Raw genomic sequence first — 27,740 nt, 5'->3', positions numbered from 1 at the left:
GGCACGCTACCACCATCCGCGCGAGACCCGCCGGACGAGTGGCGCTCCGCCAAGCTCGGAGCACGCATGCAACCCTCATGCCCGCGAAATCCTCCCGTCCTCCACCGCACGGCGCAGCGAGCTATAAGACGGCGGCCGGGCGCCATCACCTCCCCGCATTCCCACGGAGAGAGGAGGCAGGCAGCCAGGCAGCTTGCCCCCGCCCTCCCTCCGTGCCCACGCCGACAGGGTCTCCCCCCTCTCGGGCGAGCGCCGGCGCCACCACCCACCACCACCACCCGGCCGGCCCCGTAGCTAGCCCGGAATAAAATAAATTTATCTATCTAAGTACCTAGCCAGCCATGGCGTCCCTCTCCCTCGAGGACGTCCGCAACGAGACCGTCGACCTGGTAAGTCCTTCCTTCCTTCCTTCCTCGCCGTCGATCGGCTCATTCCGTTCCTCCATTGATCCGCCTTCACGCCTCGTGCGCATTGGGTTGATTTAATTTGCGATTTTGCAGTCGACGGTGACGGTGGATGAGGTGTTCAAGACGCTCAAGTGCGACAAGAAGGGGCTGAGCGAGGCGGAGGGCGAGAACCGGCTCAAGCTCTTCGGCCCCAACAAGCTGGAGGAGAAGAAGGAGAGCAAGCTGCTCAAGTTCCTGGGCTTCATGTGGAACCCGCTGTCCTGGGTCATGGAGATCGCCGCCATCATGGCCATCGCGCTCGCCAACGGCGGCGGCAGGCCCCCGGACTGGCAGGACTTCGTCGGCATCGTCACCCTCCTCTTCATCAACTCCACCATTAGCTACATCGAGGAGGCCAACGCCGGGGACGCCGCCGCCGCGCTCATGGCCGGGCTCGCGCCCAAGACCAAGCTGCTCAGGGACGGCAGCTGGGAGGAGCGGGACGCCGCCATCCTCGTCCCCGGCGACATCATCAGCATCAAGCTCGGCGACATCATCCCCGCCGACGCCAGGCTGCTCGAGGGCGACGCGCTCAAGATCGACCAGTCGGCGCTCACGGGCGAGTCCATGCCGGTCAACAAGTACGCCGGGCAGGAGGTCTTCTCGGGATCCACGGTTAAGCAGGGCGAGCTCGAGGCCGTCGTCATCGCCACCGGCGTGCACACTTTCTTCGGCAAGGCGGCGCACCTCGTCGACAGCACCAACAACGTCGGACACTTCCAGCAGGTGCTCACGGCCATCGGCAACTTCTGCATCATCTCCATCGCCGCGGGCATGCTCGTGGAGATCATCGTCATGTACCCGATCCAGCACCGCGCGTACCGCGACGGCATCGACAACCTCCTCGTGCTCCTCATCGGCGGCATCCCCATCGCCATGCCCACCGTGCTCTCCGTCACCATGGCCATCGGCTCCCACCGGCTGTCGCAGCAGGGAGCCATCACCAAGCGCATGACGGCCATCGAGGAGATGGCCGGCATGGACGTGCTCTGCAGCGACAAGACCGGCACGCTCACACTCAACAAGCTCACCGTCGACAAGACCCTCATCGAGGTGTGCTCCAAGGGAGTCGACAAGGACATGGTGCTCCTCTACGCCGCCAGGGCGTCCCGTGTCGAGAACCAGGACGCCATTGACACATGCATCGTCAACATGCTCGCCGACCCCAAGGAGGCCCGCGCCGGCATTAAGGAAGTCCACTTCCTGCCCTTCAACCCGGTGGACAAGCGCACGGCCATCACCTACATCGACGGCAACGGCGACTGGCACAGGGTCAGCAAGGGCGCGCCCGAGCAGATCATCGAGCTCTGCAAGATGTCACCGGACGCCGAGAAGAAGGTGCACACGCTCATCGCCTCATACGCCGACCGCGGCCTCCGGTCCCTCGGCGTGTCGTACCAGCAGGTCCCGGAGAAGAACAAGGAGAGCGCCGGCGACCCGTGGCAGTTCATCGGGCTGCTCCCGCTGTTCGACCCTCCGAGGCACGACAGCGCGGAGACCATCCGCCGCGCGCTCCACCTGGGCGTCAACGTGAAGATGATCACCGGCGACCAGCTGGCCATCGGGAAGGAGACCGGGCGGCGGCTCGGCATGGGCACCAACATGTACCCGTCCACGGCCCTCCTGGGCGACAAGAGCACGGCCGTGGACGGGCTCCCCATCGACGAGCTGATCGAGAAGGCGGACGGGTTCGCGGGGGTGTTCCCGGAGCACAAGTACGAGATCGTGAAGCGGCTGCAGGACAAGAAGCACATCGTGGGGATGACGGGCGACGGCGTGAACGACGCGCCGGCGCTGAAGAAGGCGGACATCGGGATCGCGGTGGACGACGCGACGGACGCGGCGCGGTCGGCGTCGGACATCGTGCTGACGGAGCCCGGGCTGAGCGTGATCGTGAGCGCGGTGCTGACGAGCCGCGCCATCTTCCAGCGGATGAAGAACTACACCATCTACGCGGTGTCCATCACGATCCGTATCGTGCTCGGGTTCATGCTGGTGGCGCTGATCTGGAAGTTCGACTTCGCGCCCTTCATGGTGCTCATCATCGCCATCCTCAACGACGGCACCATCATGACCATCTCCAAGGACCGGGTGAAGCCGTCGCCCAAGCCGGACTCGTGGAAGCTGGACGAGATCTTCGCGACCGGGGTGGTGCTGGGCACCTACATGGCGCTGGTCACCGTGGTCTTCTTCTACCTGGCGCACGACACGGACTTCTTCACGGAGACGTTCGGGGTGCACCCGATCCGGGACAACGACCGGCAGCTCATGGCGGCGCTGTACCTGCAGGTGAGCATCATCAGCCAGGCGCTCATCTTCGTGACGCGGTCGCGGAGCTGGTCCTTCGTGGAGCGCCCGGGGTTCCTGCTGCTCTTCGCCTTCTTCGCGGCGCAGCTGGTGGCGACGGCGATCGCCGTGTACGCCGACTGGGACTTCTGCGACATGGAGGGGATCGGGTGGGCGTGGGGCGGCGCCATCTGGGCCTTCACCCTCGTCACCTACCTCCCGCTGGACGTGCTCAAGTTCATCATCCGCTACTCGATCAGCGGCAAGGGGTGGAACAACGTACAGAACAAGGCAAGCTAAGCCCATGCACGCCCGCCGTTGGTTTCGCCGTCGCCATTGTTGTTGATTCGTCTTTCTCCATTTCGTCCCAGTGAAGTGAGACACGTTTGTGATCTTGGCGCAGACGGCGTTCACCAACAAGAAGGACTACGGCAGGGGCGAGCGGGAGGCGCTGTGGGCCAGGGAGCAGAGGACGCTCAACGGCCTCAGCCAGCCGGCCGGCTCCGACCTCCTCAGCAGCACCGAGGAGCGCTCCGACATCGCCGCGGAGGCCGCCAAGCGCGCCGAGATCGCCAGGCTCAGGGAGCTGCACACGCTCAAGGGCCACGTCGAGTCGGTCGTCAAGCAGAAGGGCATCGACATCGACGCCATTCCGCAGAACTACACCGTCTGATCTGATCTGATCGATTGCTGCTCCGGTGGGGGCGGCCGGAGAGGGTCCGTCCGTCCTTGTGTTGCGTGGTTTTCAGCGGGAAGAGTACTACAACTATGCCGGTATACCTGTCTGTGTGTATACATATCTCTCTCTACTGCTGCATAGGTCTTCTTGTGCTCTCTATCTGACATTATCTGTAATACAAGTGTGTGGGAACGGTGCGTCTGCATCAACATTTTGTCTCTCTTGTCACCAGCCTCTTGCTTCTCTCACTGCTGCTCCCTCCCTAAACTAATATAAGAGCGTTCCGATCACTACTTTAGTGATCTATAAACGCTCTTATATTTCTTTACGGAGGGGGTACTATGAAAACTGGCTAATGCACCTCCTACATCCAAAACCTCTTCTACCTTTTCAAATGAATGAACATCTCATAAACACAAAGAAATGGATAACTCTATGCATAAGAGAATATCCTAGTGATTCACATCTACCTACACAAAAACTCGTAAACCTCATCCCTCCTCAGGTTTACAGAAACACGATGGTACAAAAATGGGAAAACAATTCTAATCAACTCCCCCAAAAAAAAAAAAAATCCTACCTCGGCAGTTCAGGGTTTAGTAGATGTAAACATGGTTTCTGCGTCTTAACCAAGCTTCCTTGAGAGGGCATCAAAATGGTCATGGCAACACGACATCCATAGCGATATATGTCACTATTTGCCGTGCATGCTTTGTGGATTGACCACAAGGATGGTTTCAGGTTTCGATATGATGCAGCAGCCCTTCATATAAGCAATTGCACTGAAGGTATCGCTTAATCCTCTTGGTCTCTCCAACTCTCTGATACCAATCATACGATCGCATGGTAGAATGAATCACAGCACAGTATTCACCGCGAAGCCTTGACCGCCTTCCAGCAGGTGAATTCAGAAGGAATCATGTTTTCATCACTGGAAATCACAGCTTTGGCAGTTAGTTTTCCAGCTAATCCATGATACAGGAGCCCCCTGGCTCCAAGGCCACCGACTAGCCAAAACGCGCTATTGCTTCTCTCGCCTATAACATCATTTAGACAACCCAACAGTGGCAGGGATCCATTGGCTGTCAATGGAGGCATGGCTCTTATCCCAGCCCTTGCTCGTACATAATCCCATTTACTTATTCCTGGATAGACAGCAGAAGCTTTTGGGAGCAGCTCTTCCATTGCAGAACGTGCTTCTTCATTGGATACACTTGGATCATGATTGTCAGACTTCCATTGCCAAGTTGACCCGACAGAAACGGTGCGGGGTCCTTGGAATGCCAGCCATGCATCAGACAAGATTGAAGGACTTCGACTGCCATATTTTTCTCTGCAAGGAAATGCAGCCATCAGATAGTTCCAGTTGGTACTGTAATGACTGTGAGCTCAACTTACATAAACAACTTACACTGTGTCCGATGGCAGTCGGAATTCAGCAATAACTCCTCTGCAGGTTCTAAGAGGCAACTTATTTGTAAGTTCTGGAAGTGAGCTAGCTTTGCCCCCAAGGCAGATGATCACTGCATCATAATCTCCTGCTCATGTTCGATAGTGTCTTTAGGCATAGAAAAATGTTGATACCACGACACAATGGCTTCAGTGGTGTACACATGTTGAATTTTAACATTCTCCTTAACAGGAACGACTGAATTGATAAGTACACACTGACAAAAGTTCAGCACATCATTTTTAGCTTTAGGTGGTTTAATATGGATGGAAAGCCAACATCTGAACGGCCATATATATTGTAATGTCTAAGTTTATGTAAAGCAATATCGTTGCTTTATTGGGACTGTGCAAAAATTCTACCTGAAAATTGATGTAGATTATCAATATGTTCATTGTACAGATTGAACTCTTTCTGTTCACTGGACGACGCAGATGCTTCGTTAGCCACATTTTGGCATGCAGAGAACAATGCCTACAGAAACACAATAATGAAGTGTGTTAGCATACCAAGAACATAACATAGTAAACAGTTGACAATGAAACAAAGCAGGAAGGCATGCAGCACCTGTAAATATTTCCTAGGGTTAATGTTCAGTGCTAGTGGCATATAAATCGCAAGGTTGAGCGGAACACGTAACCCAGGGATCAGTCGTTGTGCAGCATCCGAATCAAGAACTTGAAGGCTGCAACTCTGGAGGCAACTCTGAGCATTCTAACTTGAATAGGTCGAAGTCGAAGCAATTAAAACCATGCACCAAAAAAACACAAAAAATAAGCACCTGAGCATAGCTTCGTAATCTCAGTCCAGCAGTACCTCTAGCAATATGTCAGCAGCCTTCTCTGTCGTAGGTGGCCGCAAAATTCCCCTACTCAGTGAAAGGTATACTTATCAATAGGCCAAACATCAACAAAAACAAACAGTTAAAATACACACCCTCCGTTCCATATTAATCGCCGCTCAAACGGATGTATCCAGACATATTTCAGTGCTAGATACATCCGTTTGAGCGTCAATTAATATGGGACGAAGTACTAACTACAAGGAAAAACTGATTGCCTTCTCCAGATGAGGGCCTCATCATCTCGACTGGCACCATCCGATCCAGCGGTGCCATTCGCTTTCTCTGCGCTGCGCAGGAGATCCATACTCTCTTTCCAGAATTCTCCTCCCCTCCAGAGAAGCTTGGCTGCAGTTAAGCAAGAAATCAATGTGTCTATCAAACTTATGCTAGAGCTGGACTCAAAACTGTACATTGTAGAATATAGTGAGTGGAAGACAGAGTCGAATGCTTGTAGTGATGAAGGAGACCTTTAGGCGAGTACGGATGGAGAAGCCCTCCAGAGACCCCCGAGGCGCCTCCCCCGACGCCGTTCTCGTCGTAGACGTCCACCGACACGCGCGAATCCTTCGGGCTCTGCTGCAAACATGCCACACAGCGTCGGCTGGCTCAGGCGATGCTCCCAGCCCCAGTTGTGTGTGTATAAGTAAATATAAGGCCAGGGGGAGGGGAGGGGACCTTGAGGAGGTGCCACGCGACGGAGAGCCCCGCGAAGCCGGCGCCGAGGACGGCGTAGCGGAGAGGGCGGGGCCATCCCGGCGGCGAGGGCGAGGGGGAGGAGGCGGCGTACGTGGCGGCTCTTCTGGAGCACGAGCCGAGGCTCTGGAGGAGGCGCGGCCGGGGAGGAAGGGGAGATGGGGGATGTGTGCTGTGAGGCGGCGGCATGGCTTCGCGGCGGCTACGGTCGTGGATGAGGGTGCGGCGGGTACTGTTCCGGATAGAAGGACGGCGGGCGGTGGAGCAGCGGCACTATTCTCGGCAGGAATAGGGCCCACCGGAAAGAGGGAAGGCATTCGCCGTTCCGGGCTGGGAGGAATTGGGCCGCCCAGAGGTGCCTGGAATCCAAGACACGGAAAAGTAGCCCACGCCTACAAAAAGGGCGGCCATGAAAGACTAAACTCACTATGCCAACTAGTTTAAAAAAAAACTCGCTACGCCGACTTCATTCTGAAAATTAACAATTTGATCATTTCAGTTGTTTTAACGAAAACAGTTGTAGAACAAATGTTTTTTTTTCTTTTGAAAAAGGGGAAGGCGCACAAGGCACCAACAACTTCATTGTAATCAGGTCTCAAGTACATGTTACAACAGGGATTACGTAACCTGGGCAATCTAGCTCAAGAAGAAGAGGGAGAAAAACACAAGTAGAATGCCTGCGAGCCTGATTGATGCACGAAAATCGCAGTCTCAAAAGAACTGGATAGAGCCTGATGAGCACAATCGTGCGCAACACCACTGAGAACAAGATGTAATGTGTACACATGCATAAACTATGGGGAAAACATGATCATTTTGTGAGCAGTAAACATCCTAGTTATTAGAATATAAATGGGGGCATCCACAGATGGTTGGGATGAGGTTATCTCAGAACATCCACCGTGGCAATACAGGAAGGTGTAATATGCTCGGACAAAGACAACATTCCATCACGACAGAAAATGCCCCCACGACACTTCAACAACAACCACAAAAAACAAGCAATTCTTAAATTGCCGAAGGGAGACTTTACACCTATAATAGCATCCTGTGCATTTTGCCCGTTAGTAAGCTTCTAAGCGATGTAACAAAATATTAACAAGCTGCATACAGCTACTCCATCGGTAAAAGAGGCATGCAGTTTCACCATATAGAACCACCCCAAAGTATGTCTCTCCACTATCTCATCATGTTCCTCCACTTATCCTTCAAGTCCACCTGCAATGCGGCCGGTTAGGCGGTTACTAGATGAAAGATCAGTCACAAAAGAAAATCTTTAGTGTAAATTCAAATACCCACCGTTGTTCTACCAATAAAAGCATCGGGATTGTGGATCAAAATATCCTTCCAATTGCTGCTACCAAATCTTCACAACAGCAAGAAGGGAGAAGCGGTAAGGATCACAAAAGAAAAAGGCACAAACTACGGCTTCGGGACAAAACTTAAACAGCAATCAAGAGATATCATCGAATAACGAATTCCAACGAGACAAAAGACATACTGTTCAACGCCCTTCCTTAATGTTTCTTCTTCTACCGAGCTCCACCTCCTTGCCCTTCTACGCCTAGCTTTGTTTTCTGCCACTTGCAACGGAGAAACCGATATTCTCCTTGGGCTAGGCAAGTGTGGTCTATGTGATTGTGATCTTGAACCATCAGGATCAAGCGAATCCTCCCACTGCAAACAAGATCCCTTTGAGCATAGTTATCAAAATCTAATGTTTTAGGACTTATGCCTAGAAGGGTGTTCTACATATTAAGAAAAGACTTTTAATCCCCAAAGCACTAAAATTCCACTTCTTATTTTAATTAAACTACATCATAATTTACTTCTGGAGATGTGCATAGCTGGCCAATGTGCATGCAGAATACTGAAGATCACATTTTACTAAGGATTAGCCATCATATAAATTAAGTATTAACTTATATATTGTACAAAGAAAGTAGTATTAACTTACAAAAGTTCAGTAATATATCAATCACACAAGTACCAACGCATATTTGCTGTATGTTCAAATGCTGATTTAATAATCTTTTGCCATGTATAAGAAACCAGCTTGTCCAAAAAACATATGTTCACAAATATAAGATGTTCTGACTTTTTTGTGAATTGGATGTATATGGACATGTTTAGTGTGTTCGTTCACTCGTTTCTGTCCATATGTAGTCTATATTGAAATATCCAAAGAATCTTATATTTGTGAACAGAGAGACTATTATCTAGTTTCTCTAGAAAGCAACAGAACTGTAGGCGGCAGTGAAAAGTAGCAACATAATAATTGTGAACTTATCAAAGTAACTTATACAAACAAATAGATGTGTTTTAAGGCATTTATTTATATCATAAAGGCGTTGTGATAGCATTAGTTTCCTAGATAAATTATAATTAAGATAACCCAGTTGTCTCCATTTGATATAACTCCTTGTTCAAAGTGGTTGAAATATGTAGAATACTCAAAAGACATAAAACAAATACTCCCTCCGATTCATATTACTTGTCTTAGATTTGTCTAGGTACGGATGTTTCTAACATTAAAACGTGTCTAGATACATCCGTATCTAGACAAATCTAAGACAAGTAATATGGATCAGAGGGAGTAATACACAAAGGAAATTCACCAGAAGAGATTGTGCTGTAGGGTTCCAATCCATAAGACTTGATGGCGTGCCTTTTCTCAATGTCTCGCCTTGGTCATTAACAGCACTTGGACCAGCAACGCTACAATTCGCACCATGATTGTTAAATTCATCATTAATATGAACTGCCTTATCCATCCTTGCAGCCAACACCTTATCTGCAGCTGCTTTTGCGGCTGGTAATGGATCATCCACCACATTATGAAGGTCAGCACAGCTTGATTTGAGGTCATGTATGACCTTATGAACTTGAGGGGTTGAAATTCGGTCTTCAATTTTGCTCAAAATTTCACGTGTTTTTTCTTCCCCAGCTGTAAGTTCCAAAATTGTACCATCAATGATAGGCACAAAATAACCTTGTGGCGCGGTTGGATCTAAATGCAACAATGTAAAATAATTCCAACTACCATTCCAAGCACATGAGTGGTGCACGAAATAGAACAGGCCCAGAAAACGGGAATCCCAAATGAAAGTTCCACTGGTCATCAAAGACTTAGCAGTAAGGCCATGAAACGCAGGAGAAGGGCTGAAGGGGTCACTCATTTTCCTATTGGGGACAAGTGCACAAACAACAACTCCAAACATTAAACATCACTAGAAACAAAAATGTGGCTCAAACAAAATATGCTCAAAACAATTATTTATGGAACCAGGACAAATTATACTAGCATGTAAAACATATACTCCCTCCGTACCGAAATATAAGACTTTTGGAATTTGCACTACCTTTAGCGAATCGCTCGGTCACTACAAATTATTATTTTCGTTTCCGAAAATGTCCCCAGATCTCCCCCACTCGGTCTCGAGTCTTTCTTCCTCACTCGCTCACTCTCCCGACGCCTCCTCCTCTCCCCTCAAATCGCCGCCGCCTTGCCGGTGCCTTCCTCCCTCAGTTGTACTTTCGGCGCCACTGCCTCAGCTGGTTACACCCACCGCTACAAGCGCGGCATGGACTTCTTCAGTTCAAGGTCATTTCTGGCCAAGAAACCAGCGGTGCGAGCCTGGACACCAAGATCTGTGAGCTTAGGTGCTGGAACTGCTCAAGAGAGGCCTGCTGTTCGAGTGTGCGACGCCGGAGGAGAAGATAGTGATCTCCGCAAGTCAAACCCAACCTGAGTCCATTGACGCGGGCAGCGAGGTGCGGCACTGGAGCGCGGAGGTCAACGATGTCTCCCTCCACGTCACGGAGCCGGGCTCCGCCGCCGTCCTGGTGGTCCTCCTCCTCCATGGCTTCTCGGAGATGTGGCTCTCATGGAGCCACCAGATGACCACTCTCGCGGTAAGCGGCCGCTGCGCCCTCGCCCCCAACCTCCACGACCGTCACGCTCCTCGACCACCTCTGCCTCCCCAAGGTGTGGCCCCTTTTCTCTGGTGTCTATGGTCCTTGCTATGATTGCCTACTGTGTCTTGTGATTTACTTCATCATCTCTGATCCAGTGTCTGTGATTGCATCCCCAAGGAGTGTTGTAGTTTCAACTCCAATCTTCTGCTGAAAATTACAGTGTATGGGTTGTGTGAAATGGAGATTGTAGACTTTGGTTACATAGAAATTGAAGCAAATGTACTTGTAAATTGCATTTTTTACAATAGGTGTGGCCACATCCAGGTGTACATTCTGAAATCCATTTTCCTACAAATCCTAAATTAAAATTTGACTTATCATCTGGATACAAATCCCCAATTATACTTCCATCTCAGCAGCAGAAACTAATAGAGTTGATTCTTGTGGGAAAAATAAGTGAAGCTTTGGAATTTGCTCAAGAACTTGCACCAAGAGGTGAAGAAAATGTGAGTTCTACTGAAATTATCTCTTTAACAGTTTAACTTCAGTTAGGACTATGGGTTCAAATCTTTATTAATCAAAACTCCCATTATATCTCTTGGTAATACCAGTGATTTTTAAGACCATGCCATGACATTACCTCTCTATGTGAAATGTTGGCAATTTTGCAGCAAGCCTTTCTCGAGGAAATAGAGAAAACTGTAGCCCTTCTGTTTTTTGAAGATGTAAGAAACTGTCCATATGTTGAACTGTTGGACGTTTCTCAACGCTTAAAGACGGCAAGTGAAGTTAATGCTGTCATTCTTACAAGCCAAAGTACCAAGAAAGATCAGTAGCACGAGGAGTATCTGTTTATCTATTTTGTAATTTAGTGTCACTGAGGCATACCTGCATCCACTTGACATATGTACTGAACTTATATCAAACATCTTGTTTTATTTTGGAATAAGCTACCTTTTGGTAAAAGAATTTGAAACTGACAAGCGGACACTCAATCAAGAGCAATGCATAAACTGACAAGTGGGGTATGTATTTATTCTCATTTTATACCTCAAAGCAAATCTAAGACTGAATTTTATCAAAAGGTTACATGACTAAAGACTAGGCTTAGACAAAGATTGGGTCAACTGCACAACCGCTAAGGGTGGCGTTGGTGTTTATATTTATAAAGGGATTACATGTACAAGTACAAGTCATATACGAAGCTACATACAAGTCTAATAACTACACATAAATATAATAATGTATGGCCATGCTGAAAACAGCAAACACTTGAGCTGATCATGCATGACTGGCGATGAAAGTAGGAAAACATGTTTCAGACGTGCCATTGGAAATTACAGTGCATGGGTAGCTAGCTTCATCGCATCATTGCGTCTCAGAACCCCGCCCAACAAAATGCTGCGCTTTGTTGGCCAGAGCAGAAGAACACTCACCTAGTATGCGGTATTTGGCGCGGACGGTCTCGTCAGCGGCGCGCCACGTCTCGACGGCGCCATCGCCAACGATCTGCTCGGCCGCTAGCTCCAGGCGAGACGGGCCGACCGCGGCCCACTCGGCCGCCAGGAGGTCCCTCACCCGCCGCTCCGCCTTGGCCCGGTCGCCAAACAGCCCCTTCAGCACGTCCTGCGAGAAGGCGTTCCCGACGGCGGCCTCGAACTGGTCCGCGACGACGAGGGCCTCGGAGGAGGCGAGCGGGGGGTCCCCGCCCTCCTCCCCGTCGACCGCGCGGCGCGCGCGGCCGCCGGGGCGCGCGAAGAGGGCCCGCGCGGCGGCGTCGAAGTCGGGCGCCGAGCAGGCGAGGAAGGCGGCGACGGCGAGGTGCGCAGCGGAGACGGGGGACGCGGGGTCCGGGTCGGGAAGGGAGGCGAGGAGCTGGAGGGAGTCGAGCGCGGCGGCGGAGACGGGGTCGGCGGCGAGGCGGCGGAGGAGCAGCGAGCGGAGGAGGCGCGGCGTGGGGCGGTCGGGGAAGGGGAGGCCCGCGAGGAGCACGTTGGCGGCGGCGGTGGGGATGGACGCGTCGCCTACGACGTGGTCGAGGATGAGGGACGCGTCCGACGGCGTCAGCCGCGGCATCTTTTCTTGCCGCCGGTAGGGTTTGGGGGCGAGGAGAGGGGGGAGGGGACTAGCTACGTGCCAGTCGACTGAAAATCCCTATTTGGGTCAGTCGATGTTCTCTGCCCTTGATCTCTAATCTAACGGCCAGCAGTCATCTTCCACCTACAACAGTTTCTAAAAACAGATCACAGCGCATCTTCTTTCTCCCGATGCTTTCTTCCAACCGCCCACACGGACCACCGGCCGGACCGCCAGCCACCACCGCCCGCGGCCGGTGGCGCTCCCGCGCAGCGCCAGCCTCGCCGCCCCGTCCTCCCCGGAACCACCCCCCACCGCCGGTCTCCCACTGCCCCGGTCATCCCTCTAGGCCCCGTCGCATCGAGTTTTTTCTTCGGCGAATCCCCACACCGCCCCCCCACCACCGTCCTCCACCACCGCCCCACCATGAACCCTAAGATAGACACCGGGTTAGCCTGCCCAACGAGCTTCTTCCTCCCCCCCGGCGAGTTTCTTCCTTCCCTATGGCTATTTCTCCCTTCGACCAAAATCGATCGACCCAACTGTGAAAACTCAGTCGACTGAAATGCAGCTATTGTGAGGGGAGGGGCGGCGAGGAGCAGTGATGGTTGGCTTCGGGCTCAGTTTACTTCAGTTCTGTTTTGCTTGTTGTTTTGGGGCCGCCCCCTCGGGTCGGGTCGAGTGGAGGTTTAATGAGAAGCCTCTATTTTTTTCTTCCTTTTTACGAAGATGATGCAAAACTTTGAGCATCTCCCATAGATGATCCAAATTTAAAGATGTAAAACTAAGTGACGTATAATTTACATCTTAAAAAAATGCATTTTATGTTTTAAAAAAAGAGGCAACTCCATCAAATGATGTATTTTGATGATGTAGAAGTGCAACTCCAATAGATGACGCAAATTGGAGATGTAAAAACTAGAAACTTCAACAACTACTTCATTTGAAACATAATTCAAACATAGTTCTAATTAAAAATATAAATTAAACGACTACTCCAACTAATTCAAACTACTACATCCATCAAACTAGTCGTCCTCCTCCGAGGGCATCCAGTACTCCTCGTCGTCCTCATCTGAGGGCCTTCAGAACTCCTCATCGTCAGCCTTCGAGGATTCGACGGGGATCACCGTCCAGGGGCTGGCCTCGTCTTCCTTCTTCAACTCCTTTTTCTTGTGCTCGGCCTCACGCTTCCAGAAGTACTCCTGCTCGGCCTAAACATATTTCGGTTGCTCCCGTATGAACCTCACCAACGTCGCCTCGTCGCTATCACCGAGAGCAACTTACAATGGTCGGCCTCTTCTTCGTCGTCTTCGTTATCTCCTCAATCTGAATACCCTCCAGCACGAGGAACTTCGCATTCGCCCGGGTCTCAATCTCCGGGAAGTAGAGGTTCGTCTTCGGCCTCCCGGCACACCACACTGCCACGTCGTAGGCACGTGCGCCCTTGTCCGCGGTGGTGTAGCGGATGAGCCAGAAGCGGCGGTCGGCATCAAAGAACTCAACGTTGAAGTTGCTGGATGGCTTCGCCCGCATCCCGAAGAACCCGGTCTTGCTCTTCGGGAGCTTCTTCGGTGGCATGGCAACGACGGGGTGGTGGCGGTTGGGCGGCGGGCGAATTGGGGCAACGACAGCGCGACGCGATTTGGGACGGCGGCATCGGGGGAGCGTCGGTGCGACGATGGTTGTGCGTGGGGGCGACGGTCGAGGAGCGTCGGGGCAGCGGGGGTGACGAATTGTGGTGGCGGCAGTGGGGAATCAGGACGGCGATTCGAGGCAGAGCGGTAGACCGGCAGCGGAGGGGCGCGCGGGTTGGTTGACGACCGGATCTGGCACGAGCGGGTGCAGTGCTGCAGGCGAATCGGGGCGGCGAGGGCTGTGCGGCGGGCGGGAAGAGGAAGGAGGAGAAAGGAAATGAAGGGCGGTTGGTGCGCGACCTCTAGTTTTACATCTCCTGAAGGTGGAGATGCAAATTTGCATCTCCAGGTGTTGTATTTTACATCTGCTAGGCCAGAAGATGTACAAGAATTTGCATCTACATCATTCGTTGGAAGTGGGATTTTAACCTCAAAAATACAAAAGTTAGTTATTTTTACATCCACGTCATCTATTGAAGATGCTCTCAGAGATTACATTCTCGTCCCACAATACTCATCACCTCATCCCCTCATCCAAGCCAAATCGAGCCCAGATCATGAAATGACTGGCATTATTGTTGCTACGAGGAATATTAGTACTATAGGAATTACGTTTCTCCGTACTTTGCTTGATCTCCCTTATCATGATATGATTTTTATATGATTATTTTTTAGCGCCAAATAAATATACATGATGAGATCACATGATGATAACTCAGCTTCACTCGGCCGCCCGACTTCTCGGTCCTTATCGGTGACACCGAGGAGGTGGTAATGGTATTCCAAGCCATTGCCGCCTCCGACCTCAAGGCCACCGTCGAAAACGCGGCAATGGTTGCGGTGGTAGCCGCGTCCATCTTTGATGCCCATTTTTTTACGAAAAAGCTTCCAATTTATTCATCATCAATCATGATAGTATAACAAACACCGAAAAAATAAAAAATTACATCCAAATTCATAGACCACCGGTGACGACTATAAGCACTAAAGCGAGCCGAAAGCGCACAACCGTCATCACCCCTCCCCCACCGGAACCAGGTAAAACCTGTTGTAGTAGACAGTTGGAAAGTCATCGTGCAAGACCCCATAGAACTAGCGCACCAGAACAGCAACCGCCACCGCTGAAGAGAAGCGTAGATCAGAAGGATCCAACGTGAACACACACAAACATAGACAAATCGAATACTGGATCCAAGCGGATCCACCAAACACAACCACCGACCAAATCATGCAAAATCCACCGAAGGTACGCCTTCACACACCCTCCGACGATGCTAGACGCACCATCGAGGCGGAGGCTTGACAGGGAGAACCTTATTCCCTCTCCAGCAAGCCCCCGTCGTCTCGTCTTCCTGAGCAGCGCACAAATTCTAACAAAACTCGAAGAAACATATAAAAATAGAGCCTTCATGCCGGCAAGGGACATGATCCACCACGCGCACGTGACCCTAAGGTCACAAGAAATGAGACAAATCGACGCCGCCACCGACGAGAGGCAGAAACCCTAGCCGTATGCTCGCTTGATGCCCACATTGTGGTGCTCTTGTTGGACTTCAACAGTACTAGGCCAGGGACAATGAGGTGATGCTCCTCTCTAGCTAGGGTAAGGGTTGGCGGTGGACGTCAGGCATGTTTGGCTCTCCGACGAGCATCATGGGAACTGAATGCTTGTGCTCGCCGCGGCTGTCCTAGGTGCCTTGCGGTGGCACAGGTGAGTTATCAGCTAAATCACCATCGCACAGGTCTTGTAATTACTGCCATGCCTCAGCTAAATCACTTCTTGGGCATCTCCTAAAATATTAACCCCATATAATCTAAGAGGGTCGGGACAGCATTAGCTTTAGAAGATGTCTAAGAGGTGATTTAGCCCCACATGAGCTTGCATGTGATCCCAAAGCTAATATCAACCCAGCTAAATCACCTCTTGCAATTGCTGCCATGCCTCAACTTCACAAACACGGGAGAATATCACCAAGCGCAAACCAGAGTTTCGGAAACATTACAGCTGAAAAGTAAAACGAGACGCTTTGAGATCACAGGCAAGCTCACGCATCCGAGCTAGCAAGAGAACGCAGGCCACAGACTGCATTCTGCATTTGTTCCAGCAGGCTTCTGCACATCGACCACACGCAGGAAACAAGTCCCGGAGCACCCAGGAGCCGGTACATAACACATTCACCAACCGTTGCCGCGGCAGCTCCCTGTACATGCTCTTACATTTCATCATCATCATCATCATCATCAGTGTCTAAAAGCACCACATGAAGTGTCAGGCAAACCCCCACCAGCTCTATCCTATTGTGAGCAGCGTCGCCGCGTCCTTCTCTATATTTTCCCTTGCTCATGTACGGAGCTAAGGGCAGTCTACTTCTGCGGCAGCGTCTTGGTGGGGGAGGTCGCCATAGCCCGTAGCCTCTTGACGACCTCCGTGAAGCTCGGCCGCTCCATCGGCTCGGCTGACCAGCACTGCTCCATCAGCGATCTCCACTGGGGGTCGCACGACTCGGGCACCAGCGGCCGTAGGGTGTTGTTCACGATCCCACCTGCTTGCAGTTGGCGAAATGTTCAGAGAAATAAAAGGAGGCATTGGACTCGAAACAAGCGAGTGCGTTTACTGCGGTGTGCATTACAGCAGAGGTTTGCAAGTGTACCTATGATGGCGCCATAATGCAGGTCAGCATAAGGCTCTTCACCGGTAAGCAGCTCCCACATCACGATTCCGAATGAGAAGACGTCGACCTGCAAAAAGAGCATGTGAAGGTAAAATAGGGTGAGAAGTGGATCATGGGAAGGGGGCCATGCGCACTAGATGTACGATGCAGCCGAACAAACCTTTTCAGAAACAAGGTTACTGCTGCCATTTAACAGCTCAGGAGCCATCCAGGGAAGTGTCCCTCGCACCCCACCGGAGATTAGTGTCTGGCATTTAACCTTTGATAAGCCCAAATCACCGACCTACAAACATAGCACGGTTGGTTACTGCCAAAATCAAAAAATCTCCATGCTCGCTTTCTGCGCACAAACAAGGTGCTAGGGCACAGAAGTTATGTGTTGCAGTTATAAGGATTGTCCGAACTAATTTTCCTAGTTGACAAAATATGCAGAAAACAGGGGTGTGAGATGGAGAGTTTGGAGACCCTCACCTTGCATATAGGGCGTTGGGGATCTCTTAGGTTGACGAGCAGATTATCACTCTTCAAGTCGAAGTGCACAATGTTCTTCCCGTGCAAATATTCCATACCAAATGCAACATCCATCACAATTAGCAGGCGCCTACGCCTGTCGAATATCCTGCTGACAGAAGAAACTGACATTAAAAGTGTCACCATATGAAAACATCATATATTTGCACAAAACAGATAGAGCATACTTTTCATGTCTTTGTAATGCTTGTCGAAGCGAACCATTAGCCATGTACTCAGTGACTGTTGCAACAGATCCACCTGGTCCATCCAGAACAACACCGTAAAAAGCAACGACATTTGGATGGTGCAACGATGAAAGCTTGCAAGCTTCATTCCAGAAATCGGTTTTCTGCAGGTACGACAAAGTTAGACAAAGTTAGAACGAGATGAACTGAAGATTGAAAAAAAGCGGCCATAAGTTTAACACGGACCATGCGCTGTTCCTCAGAAGGCTTCCCAACAAAACATCGATCGCTTATCCTTTTTATAGCGACATCAGAACCTCTCCATTTTCCATGGTAAACGGTACCAAAGGTTCCAGAACCTAGTTCACGCAATTCTTCAAGATCACTGTTCTTTATTATCTGCAATTGTAAACGCGTAGGTAAGGGTGATGTATGTATTTAGAAGTGCATATGGAAAGCACACATATAATCAACTTGTAAATCGTCAACAACCTGAAGGTTATCGATGTCATCTAGAACTGGAACTCCTTGGCTTGTTTTGTCTGACTGTTTGCTCGGCGCATCCTGAACAAAATAAATAAATCACTATTACAACTGATCAAGCTACAAAGAAAAGAAAGAATTGCCACCAACCTCATTTTTTGGATCAATTACATCTCCAGGCAAATCTTTGTGATCCCCAGAAAATTCAGTTGGTTTTTCAGGAAATGGTGACTGCAGAACAGATGCTGCCACACCTTCAGCGACAGCTTGTAATTGACGTTTGACAATTTCTTCTCCATATCCTTTCAGAGACAAAATCAAATGACGACAAAAATATTGATGTTAGTTCATTTCAATTCTTAAAGGATGTAACAGTTCAGTCTGTAGTGCAAACCAAATTATATACGATAAGATAGTATACTGTACCAACCTTTGCTTATTTGAGCAGGTTCTGGGTATATATCCTTGAAAGTAGGGTCATGAATGAGTGGAAGATTGCCTTCTTCTAATAGCATGGCAGCATTTGAACTTGTAATTGCAGGAACATGGCCATCCACATATGGATCTCCAGAAAGAACATGTTCCTTAGCCAACATGTTTGATGTTGGAGGTACTGCCGAAGCATTTCCAATTGCTTTCCAAGGATCCTGGTTTGAGAAAAGAGATTCTGTGTAAGCTGGTTCATGTGTAGCTTCGACACAATCAGTACTAGCAGCAGCCTGCAATACAACTTGACTACTAACATTATAGGGAGCGGAAACCATGCCATTCAGCATTTCCCCAGGATGATGTGCAGGAGGTCCAGCAGGAGACTGAACACCAGAGTAAGCAGGCCTCACAAGAAATCTTTCGCTCGGAACAGGATGTTCAATGGGCACACCAAGGTTGTTCTTGAGTAACATACTTGGCTGCTGGATAACCTCAGGATAGACGTTGTTCGCACCAACATTTCGAGAGGGAGGTGGTTGTTCAGTATGTCTCACAACATTGTCCTCTAGGATAAAAGAAGGGACAGGAAAAGCATTGCTAGTGCCCATGTGATAACCTCCAGCTTGAGATTTGTATATGGGACTGCCATCAATAATAACAGGTGGCTTCTCAACTATCCCATCGCCAACAGCACCATGGGGAATAGCTGACTTCCCTTGCACAATAGATTCTGGAGGAGCAATAGGACCTAACTGAATTCCTTGCATCCGAGCATCGATAGCTCTGACATAATCATGAGGAACATCATGAGCATATTCTCCAATTGGTTCTGCTACTGGATGATTTGAATTCTTAAATGCACTAGCATCAATCCCTTGTGGATTGCTGCTGACTCCATTTGCCAGGACTTGAGTTGTTTGCATACTGTAAGGGTGTTGCTGCTGACGTTGGTACATGAGAAAATCTTCAGCAAGCGTGTGTGGAGGTTGCCCTACAAAAACTCCATTTGAAGTAGGTATACTGGAAAGAGGTACAGTAACCATGGTGGGTTGAACCAACGTTCCTGCATCTTGAGATGGTGCTGCTTGAACTGCTGGATTTCTGGCAGAAAGTTTTGGATCAAACTGGGTCATCCCTGCTGTGCTCTCGGCTCTGGGTTCTGATATGTAATTAGCAGATGTTACTGGAACCGCAGCTGGAACCTGTTGTTTGGTTGCATCCTCTTGATGGAGGCTGTAAAACACTGGACTAACATCAGGATAATTCAGTGCGCGAGGATTTCCCTGCTCCTGTATCATGTTATCCGAATGGGCATGCGGCAGTATTTTCTGGCACATCATGCAGTCATCGTACCTCACTGTTGGCACGGTAGCCGAGCTTACCACCACTGGGAATGCCCTCGAGCTCGTTATCACTGGTGAGCTTGCCGTGCTTGTGAGTACCGTCTGGACGCCATACCTCTGAGCATCACTTGCCTGCAAAGTCGTATGAGGCAGAGGAGGAAGCTCTGAAAGTGGCTGCAGCACCCTGTAATTCGGATCAACTGGAGTTTGCATTGGCCGTGAGAAATGAAGATTCTCCAAAACCCGCTCTGTACCTGCAGAAACAGGCCTCAAAGCACCAATTTGGGCACCCGTGGTCGCCATGGAGTTCGTACCCAGAGTACTGGGCACATACTGGCTCATGTGCGCAGGCATCAGATTAGCGGATTGAGATACACCATGCAGACCAAATTGCTGTGCATTGACGTACTGGATTTGTTGAGGCTCTATGTATGATTGTGGCATTTGCGAAGTATAAGCAGTAACCTGAGGCAGCTGCGGCGGCGGCGCATAAGAAGCAACCTGAGGCAGCTGCTGCGGCGGCGCGTAAGAGGCAACCTGAGGCTGCAGTGGCGGCGCATAAGAGGCAACTTGTTGAGCCGGCTGCTGATGCTGTGCATAAGAGGCAACCGGAGCCGGCTGATGCGGCGGCGGCGGCGCATAGGAAGCAACTTGGTGAGGCTGCAGCGGTTGCGGCTCCGGCCTAAGCAACACGGGTTTGTGCGCAGGAATGCCCATTGCCGGAGCTGACGCTGCGACAGCACTAAATCCTAGCGACTGCGGAAAGGGGCTAGCATGGTTGGTGTGGCTCCCAGCCGAATACAAATATTCAGGCGGGACGGAAGGGGGCGGCACGGCCCGCGGCGACATACCTTCGGCGAGGCCGGCGGGCTCGGAGGCCTCGGAGTTGTGCGCGGAGGAGCCGCTCTCCCTGCGGCGGACGGCGTCCGCGGAGACGCAGTTGATGGCGTCGATGTAGCGCTGCCCGGCCTCGTCGACGGCGGCGGGGTGCGAGCCGGAGCCGGAGGCGGAGTCGGCCGGGAAGAGGAAGACCCGGAGCTTGGCGGAGCCGTCGGGCGCGGCGGCGGCCAGCTTCTCGTACTCCTCCAGCATGTTGTCGTAGTCCTCGGCGCAGGACACCGAGACGAGCGAGTCCAGGTCCTCCCCGGGGAGCTGGTACTTGACGAGCGCCCCCCCGCCGGCGGCGGCGGGGGCGGGTCCGGCGGCGTCGTCGACGGCCTCGACCTTGCGCATGAGGTCAGCGAAGGAGGCGGCGCGGGGCACGGAGATGAGGCGCATCTGGCCGCCCACGTAGCGCAGCGCCCCGTCCCCCGACCTCGGCGCGATCCGGCCCCCGTAGCTGCACAGCAGCTTCACCTTCCCCGCCCCGGCCTCCTCCTCCCCCGCCCCCGCCGCCGCCAAACGCGCGCTCGGGCCGCCCGTGTCCGCCGCCGCCCCCGCGCTCACGGCGCCGGCCCTGCTCGCCATCGTCGCCGCCGCCGTCCTAGGGCTCGGAATCACGTGGTGGCGGCGCGGAACGGCCGGAGGTGGGGATAAATTCCAACTTGTCCTCCTGTCTGTCCGCGCGGCGCGGGCTTTTCGGCGGGCTGCGTTAACACAAGGGAAAAGAGCGGCCGCTGGTTATATCGGACCGGAGTGCACAGTGGATGAATGAATCAGTTTGCTGTGGAGCAGTGAGATGCGACGGCGGATGGGGATGGGTTATTTAGTCGGAAACCGTAGACCGTATCCGGTAGACCGCCTTTTGTGGTGGGAGGTTGGGATTATATTAGTCGGAAAAAAAATCACGCGAGAAAGGAGGTGCGTGCCGCCGCGTGTACTCCTCTAGTCTGGACTCTGGTATAGTACACCGCTGGGTACTGGGTGATGGTATGGCACACGAGATGAGACGATGTATGTGCCGACGCGTTCTGTCATGGAGACGAGTGCGCTGCGCTGGTGCCGACATAGCCGACATTGCCTAGTAGTGGTACGCATCACTGTTGTGCCACGATTCGGTGACCATGTCCCAGATGTGTCCGACGGAGCCATAGATCCGGCGCCGGTGCCTCCCCTTCCCGCCGCGTGTCCCGTGGCGCCGCTCGTGCCCCTGTATGTAGTCCTGCCCGGGGAAGCGAGGCACGCAGACCACCTCACCAGAGGGTTTACAGTAAACTAAGCCACGCGTCAAGCGGCATCACGAGCCGCTCATCATCGTCGGAAACCAGTAGACAAATGGTAGAGCAGATCTGAGAGCCGCCGGCACCGCTTAAACTTAAACAAAGCCTGAGCCAACCGCAGCTTCTTCCCGCGAAACAAATATTTTAACCCTGGTCAAGCATGCGGCCCAGAGCAGCCGGTCCCGGTCGCAGTCACACCTGGGAACTCGCCGCGACGCGTGCGCGCGCGACAGCGAGGCTCGCGGAGCGTCGTGGAGTCGTTGTTGCAACCGGCGCCACGGTCCCGCGGCGCAGGAGCACAAACGCAACAGCATCAGCCATGTCGCTGTTGGTGTCTCCGATAGATTGGTCTATTCGGGCGAGACGGGGGCTCGTGGAAATTCAAAACGGAATTTCCGTGCTTGGGCTCGAAGGAAGGGAGGTGGGGGCGCGGAGGAGGCGGCGCGTGGCGACGGGAGGGTGCGGGATGTGCGGACGTGTGCGGGATTGGAAGACGGAGAGGGACGGACGGCACGGCGCCGCGTGGATGACGGCCGGGGTGGTGTACGGCCTCGAGGCGGGTGGAGGAAGGTTTGGTGGGCGCGGCGTGGGAAAATATCTCATACACCCGTGCTTGTGCAGCAGACCTCTGTAGCATATTTTTTAAAAATGTTAAAAATATGAGCACATTCACATGTTTTTTTGTCGCAAAATTTTAAATTAATATTCGAAATATTGCTCAAGATAAAAAATAACAAATTTAACATTGAATAGTATGTAGTGATATAATTTTGGCTTTAGATTTGATACATTATCACACTGATGCCAAATTTGTCATTTTTTGCATCTCGAGCAGTATTTTGAATTTTGATTCAAAATTTTGCGACAACAAACATTGATGTTGTGCGAATGTGCTCATTTTTTCTTTCAACGTTTCAAAATGTGCTAGGAGGTCTGGTGCACCTTTGTGCAGATGCATTCCGGGAGGCGGCTTCCAGATGATGCAGCTGGGGCTTAAAATCACTGTTTTGATCTTTTAACAAAGTTTGGCACTGTCGGGGGTTGGGTGCGACATATGCCAATGGATGGCTTATCATGGTGGGAGCGAGTAGAACGTCGCCGGTGCCTGGAAGCGGGATGAGGCGTAGACACGAACGCCGGCGCACTTTACCCAGGTTCAGGGCTCTCCTAGGAGATAACACCCCTAATCCTGCTCTGCGGGGTCTCCGCATGATCACTAAGGCACAAGTGAGTACAAATGGTGCTCCTTGAGCTGTATGCTAGAGGTGGAAGAAGGCAAGGATCGCTCTCTTCTCCCCTTAGGTGTGAGTCTAATTCTAACAGGTTTCCACCCTTTGCATGGATGCCCTGGGGGGTTTATATAGGCCTACCCCCCAGGGGTACAATGGTAATCTGGCCAGGTGTAGGACCTGGCTGTCAGTCTCTCTGGTCATCGGCTTCTTCGCCACCTGGTGGGCCCCGCTGACTGGTCTGGTACGGAGCCGACAGGTCGCCCCCGCCGCTCGCAGGTCTTGCCGGCTGCTGGTTACTGTAGCCGTAACGCTAATGACGCTTGCTTAGTCAGGGGAGCGTGGCTACAGTCCCGCCGCCTGGCGGGAGATCACTGTAGCCACTCCGCGTCTTCTCTGGTTAATGGCGTGTGGGCCCCGAGGAAGGAGAGTGGGCCGACTGCTGGGGGCCGACCTCCCTCGGGCCCGACTGGTGAGGCTCTCGCCGTCTTCCGGGCTCTCGCTGACCGATAGGGCCCGCCGTCTTCGGGCCGTACTGACAGACGGTCGTGGGAACAGGGCTTCGCCTGACAGGAATGATGTCAGGGGGGAGTGGCAACAGTGCCGCGCTGGGCGGAGATCTCCGCCTGTACGGAACACTGTGGCCACGCCCGGCCCTGGATACGGGGGTGATGGGCTATACTGCAGCCTCACCCTGTCTTGTCGTCTTAATGGGGGCGCAGACTCTGAGGGCGCCATGGGCCGACTGCTAGGAGCCGGCCTCTCTGGAGGCCGCCTGCTAGGAGTCGGCCTCTCTGGAGGCCGCCTGCTAGGAGTCGGCTCGTCTTGTAGCCGCCTTCCTGAGCACGGCCGTCTTCCGGCAGTCGGCCGTTCGGCCAGCCGGCCGCCAAAAGGCGGCGCTCTATCTTGGCGTCTTGAGGGGCGCAGCCGGCCCCGATGTCCTGAAAGGTTCCGGGGCTCGGGTTAGGCTACCCGTGGCCCATTACTCTGACAAGCACGATTTAACCTTCTTTTCAAAAGAATTTCTCATCTAACTTTTTTTGGTGATGCCAACGTTTATGGTGCTTGGGTTGCATGGAAAATCCCATGGTGTATGGTGTTTCCTTCTTGACATTTCTCCGGTGGGACTTGGCCTCTTCTTGGCAGAGGACGAAACGCCACGAACAATGGCGTTGGAGAGGGGGTGGAGGTAAATGCCATGGACCATGGCATTTTTCATGCAACCAAAACACCATGTTTGTTGACAGTCATAAAAAAAGTCAGATGCGATTTTTTAAAAGAGGGTCAAATCATGTTAAACTTTGACAAAGAGGTTAAAACAGTGATTCTGTCCCCAACATGGTGCTTTCCCATATTTCTTTGAGTTCGCCGCAAAGAGGGGGACCTTAAAGCAGCTGCCTAAGAGAAAAAATAAATCTCATTTGGTTTCTCCAACTGTTGGATCTCGATGGAACGGCCGCAACACCTTCTTCCTCCTTTCCCCACCTTTTCCCTTCCCACCTAGCCCGATGATGATGTCTTATGTGTTGTCCTCCAACATAGGCCTAATCGTCGGCCTTCACCACCCGTGCTCAATGTTGTTGTCTCGCCGCCCGCCTGTGTAGGGTGCCTTCTCCTGCCGTGTTTCCCAGACCATCCGCCTATACCTTCTTCTTCTCTGGCATAGGCGGCCCACCCTGCACGGGCACCCGAACATTCATCTTTCGTCCCGCCTCTGCGACACTTGGCTCTAGCTTACTATTGGCAAGCTCTCGCCAGGCATTGATGACCCACAAGTATAGGGAATCGCAACAGTCTACGAGAGCAGCATTTCACCCAAGTTTATTGATTTGACATAAGGGGAGACAAAGAATATTTATGAGTCTTAGCAGTTGAGTTGTCAATTCAACCACACCTAAAAAGTTATTTCTCTGTAGCAGAGTGTTTAGTACCACATGAAAGGATCGATATAGTTGACTAGAGGGGGGGGGGGGTGAATAGGCAACTAACAATTTTTAGCTTTTCTTTACCAATTTAAACTTTGCATCAAAGTAGGTTGTCTAGATATGCAACTAAGTGAGCAACCTATATGATGCAATGACAACAAGCACACAAGCAAGCAAGGGATTTAACACAAGTAAGCTTGCGAAAGTAAAGGGACGAGATAACCAAGAGTGGAGCCGGTGAAGACGAGGATGTGTTACCGAAGTTCCTTCCTTTTGAAGGGAAGTACGTCTCCATTGGAGCGGTGTGGAGGCACAATGCTCCCCAAGAAGCCACTAGGGCCACCGTATTCTCCTCACGCCCTCACACAATGCGAGATGCCGTGATTCCACTATTGGTGCCCTTGAAGGCGGCGACCGGACCTTTACAAACAAGGTTGGGGCAATCTCCACAACTTAATTGGAGGCTCCCAACGACACCACAAAGCTTCACCACAATGGACTATGGCTCCGTGGTGACCTCAACCGTCTAGGGTGCTCAAACACCCAAGAGTAACAAGATCCGCTAGGGATGAGTGGGGGGAATCAAATTTCTCTTGGTGGAAGTGTAGATCGGGGCCTTCTCAACCAATCCCGAGCAAATCAACAAGTTATGATTGGCTAGGGAGAGAGATCGGGCGAAAATGGAGCTTGGAGCAACAATGGAGCTTTTGGCGGAAGAGGTATCTCAACTTTGGGGAAGAAGACCTCCTTATATAGTGGGGGGAACAATCCAGCCGTTACCCCCCACAACAGCCCCGCAGAGGGCGGTACTACCGCAGGAGGCAGCGGTACTACCGCTGATCACAGCGGTTCTACCGCTCTCCCGGGCGGTACTACCATGGAGTCTGGAGGGCAGGAGAGTGACAGACCCGAGCGGTACTGCCGCGGTGGTTGGGCGGTACTACCGCTCGTGAGCGGTACCGCCGCCCTACTGCCGCTGCGAAGTACCGCACTATCCGACATGAAAAATGACCCCTCGAGTCGACGCGGTAGGGGCCTGGTACCGTAGCGGTACTACTGCTGAGGACCCACCGGCGGTACTACCGCTGCGGAGCGGTACTGTCGCCTGTGACCCCTTAGCGGTACTACCGCTGGGACCAGACTCGGCGCAAAGAGAGAGGAAAGATATCTCCAATGAAGCGGAAAGGCTCAGAGGGTGTAAAGAGGATGTGTACGTGTTGATTCCACCCTAGCCTTACCAAAGCGGACCCCCTCTTGATAGTACGGTGACTCCTACGAAACTAATCCACCAAAAGAAGCGAAAGAGCTACACCGTCTTGAATGACACTCCGAGGGGAAAGAAATCGTCTCGTGCCAAATGATGAATCTCTGAAATGCTCAAAGCACACGATTAGTCCGCAAACATGTTGTCATCAATCACCAAAACTACATCTAGAGAGATATGCCTTAACAATCTCCCCTTTTTGGTGGATTGATGACAACCAGGGATTTGCACAAGGATATATCATGAAAGTACAGATACTTAGAACTACAAAGTATAGACGGGATCCCCCTGAATGTGTGCACCTAGTTAGTAGTGCCTTTGGAATGTAGGACACACACATTAGGATCAACACTCCCCCTATATTTTATAGTCCAACAACCTAAGCATAGGTTACATGAGAGCAGGTAATATAACAGGATAGACAAGCAACTCATAAGATACCAAAGTACTAGAAAGACATAGATAAAGATAAGGTAGCATATGTCTTACACCATATGTCTGGAACTTAGGTCTCACTGGCACACAACCAAACAAGGCAAATCGCGAGAAAACACAACGACACAACAAAGAAAACGACGACACCATAAAGCACACCATAAAGCAAATCCCTAAGCTCTCTCCCCCTTTGGCATCGAGACACCAAAAGGGCAAAGAGCGACGCTACGGCTCCAGGTGAAGGCAAACCGAGGAGCTCTCTCATCACATCCCGGCAGGGTCATCTGCACTGCCATCCTCAGTCGGAAACTGCTCGGTGTCGGAATCGGTCCACGGACAGTGCTGCTGAATCTACTCCTCTTCCTCAGTGATCTGGCCCTCAGACCCACTGACAACGGTCGCACCTAGCTGACGCATGAGCTCCTTGTGACGCCCCCTGGCCTTCTTCTCAGCCACATGAGTCATGTACTGACCACGAGACTCCATGCAGAAGAGCTTCTTCATCTTGCGCTTGATCTTCTTTGCCCAAGAGGGCTCTGTCCCAGAAGGCTCATAATCCTCATCGTCATCATCGGCCTCAGCCCCGTCCTCGGTCTCCATGTCAGCAGCAGTAGATGGACCCCCGGATTTAGGGGCTGGGACGCCCCAACTATCCTTCTTCCTCAGACGCTTGATCTCATGAGAAACCAATTCTCCAGTTTCCAGCATCACCTGGGGATGGACATGTGCCCAGGCCTTCTCAATGAGCAGCATGATGAACGGACCATAGATCGGGCACTTGCGCTCAGAAATGGCAGTGAGAAGTTCAGACCACATAACATGAGAAATGTCCAGGGACTCGCCAGTGTTTGCTTCCTTCTCATGCTGGCAGAAGAGAAGCATTTCCACGAGATAGGAGTGGACCATATCCAGATTCCCGATGCGAGGAAAGAGGGTCTCTCGAAAGACACGATGAAGGATGTCCAGGTAGGTAGACAACTCATAGGTTTCCTTCTTAGTCACAGGGTGAACCTTCACAGTGCAGTAGGGCCAGAGGGCTTGCTTGTGAGTGGAGTTGACGTTGCGGTGAGGGCG

At 51.8% G+C, this 27,740-nt stretch overlaps 6 protein-coding genes across 12 annotated transcripts; 2 read left to right on the top strand and 4 right to left on the bottom strand.

The window, feature by feature from the left end:
• The first annotated feature begins 509 nt into the window (after positions 1 to 509).
• On the top strand, positions 510 to 3,124 carry LOC109770749 (ATPase 6, plasma membrane-type-like). Its single transcript, XM_020329460.4, has one exon. It carries the CDS (start codon positions 651 to 653, stop codon positions 3,030 to 3,032), a length of 2,382 nt encoding a protein of 793 aa, XP_020185049.3. The 5' UTR covers positions 510 to 650; the 3' UTR covers positions 3,033 to 3,124.
• On the top strand, positions 3,037 to 3,634 carry LOC141026889 (ATPase 9, plasma membrane-type-like). Its single transcript, XM_073503764.1, has 2 exons — positions 3,037 to 3,049; positions 3,113 to 3,634. The coding sequence occupies exons 1-2, from the start codon at positions 3,037 to 3,039 to the stop codon at positions 3,403 to 3,405; spliced, it is 306 nt and encodes a 101-aa protein (XP_073359865.1). The 3' UTR covers positions 3,406 to 3,634.
• Positions 3,635 to 3,776: 142 nt separating this feature from the next.
• On the bottom strand, positions 3,777 to 6,681 carry LOC109770748 (uncharacterized). Of its 4 annotated transcripts, none has more exons than XM_020329459.4 (8): positions 6,381 to 6,681; positions 6,173 to 6,278; positions 5,921 to 6,050; positions 5,678 to 5,729; positions 5,429 to 5,575; positions 5,224 to 5,335; positions 4,823 to 4,949; positions 3,777 to 4,744 (listed from the first exon to the last, which is right to left on the bottom strand). In XM_020329459.4, the coding sequence occupies exons 1-8, from the start codon at positions 6,585 to 6,587 to the stop codon at positions 4,282 to 4,284; spliced, it is 1,344 nt and encodes a 447-aa protein (XP_020185048.1). In that variant the 5' UTR covers positions 6,588 to 6,681; the 3' UTR covers positions 3,777 to 4,281. The 4 variants fall into 4 exon arrangements, with proteins under 4 accessions (XP_020185048.1, XP_073361901.1, XP_020185047.1 ...); XM_073505800.1 differs by having other exon boundaries at positions 5,429 to 5,566; XM_020329458.3 differs by having other exon boundaries at positions 6,173 to 6,281; positions 6,381 to 6,680.
• A 531-nt stretch (positions 6,682 to 7,212) lies between these two features.
• LOC109770747 (uncharacterized) lies at positions 7,213 to 12,596 on the bottom strand. Its single transcript, XM_020329457.4, has 5 exons — positions 11,753 to 12,596; positions 9,017 to 9,345; positions 7,900 to 8,075; positions 7,698 to 7,764; positions 7,213 to 7,616 (listed from the first exon to the last, which is right to left on the bottom strand). The coding sequence occupies exons 1-5, from the start codon at positions 12,390 to 12,392 to the stop codon at positions 7,578 to 7,580; spliced, it is 1,251 nt and encodes a 416-aa protein (XP_020185046.1). The 5' UTR covers positions 12,393 to 12,596; the 3' UTR covers positions 7,213 to 7,577.
• An 881-nt stretch (positions 12,597 to 13,477) lies between these two features.
• On the bottom strand, positions 13,478 to 13,973 carry LOC141026888 (uncharacterized). Its single transcript, XM_073503763.1, has 2 exons — positions 13,680 to 13,973; positions 13,478 to 13,606 (listed from the first exon to the last, which is right to left on the bottom strand). The coding sequence occupies exons 1-2, from the start codon at positions 13,971 to 13,973 to the stop codon at positions 13,478 to 13,480; spliced, it is 423 nt and encodes a 140-aa protein (XP_073359864.1).
• A 2,089-nt stretch (positions 13,974 to 16,062) lies between these two features.
• On the bottom strand, positions 16,063 to 21,329 carry LOC109770746 (uncharacterized). Of its 4 annotated transcripts, none has more exons than XM_073505802.1 (10): positions 18,626 to 21,329; positions 18,313 to 18,529; positions 18,033 to 18,184; positions 17,892 to 17,963; positions 17,646 to 17,798; positions 17,400 to 17,563; positions 17,173 to 17,320; positions 16,862 to 16,984; positions 16,681 to 16,768; positions 16,063 to 16,572 (listed from the first exon to the last, which is right to left on the bottom strand). In XM_073505802.1, exons 1-10 carry the CDS (start codon positions 21,119 to 21,121, stop codon positions 16,394 to 16,396), a joined length of 3,792 nt encoding a protein of 1,263 aa, XP_073361903.1. In that variant the 5' UTR covers positions 21,122 to 21,329; the 3' UTR covers positions 16,063 to 16,393. The 4 variants fall into 4 exon arrangements, with proteins under 4 accessions (XP_073361903.1, XP_040250735.1, XP_020185043.1 ...); XM_040394801.3 differs by having other exon boundaries at positions 17,173 to 17,323; positions 18,626 to 21,300; XM_020329454.4 differs by having other exon boundaries at positions 18,313 to 21,329.
• Between the last annotated feature and the right edge of the window lie 6,411 nt (positions 21,330 to 27,740).

This window comes from Aegilops tauschii, chromosome 7 (genome assembly GCF_002575655.3).
Source record: "Aegilops tauschii subsp. strangulata cultivar AL8/78 chromosome 7, Aet v6.0, whole genome shotgun sequence".
Classification (NCBI taxonomy): domain Eukaryota; kingdom Viridiplantae; phylum Streptophyta; class Magnoliopsida; order Poales; family Poaceae; genus Aegilops; species Aegilops tauschii.
The sequence above is the reverse complement of the archived record's forward strand: the minus strand, read 5'-3'. Positions and strand labels throughout refer to the sequence as shown.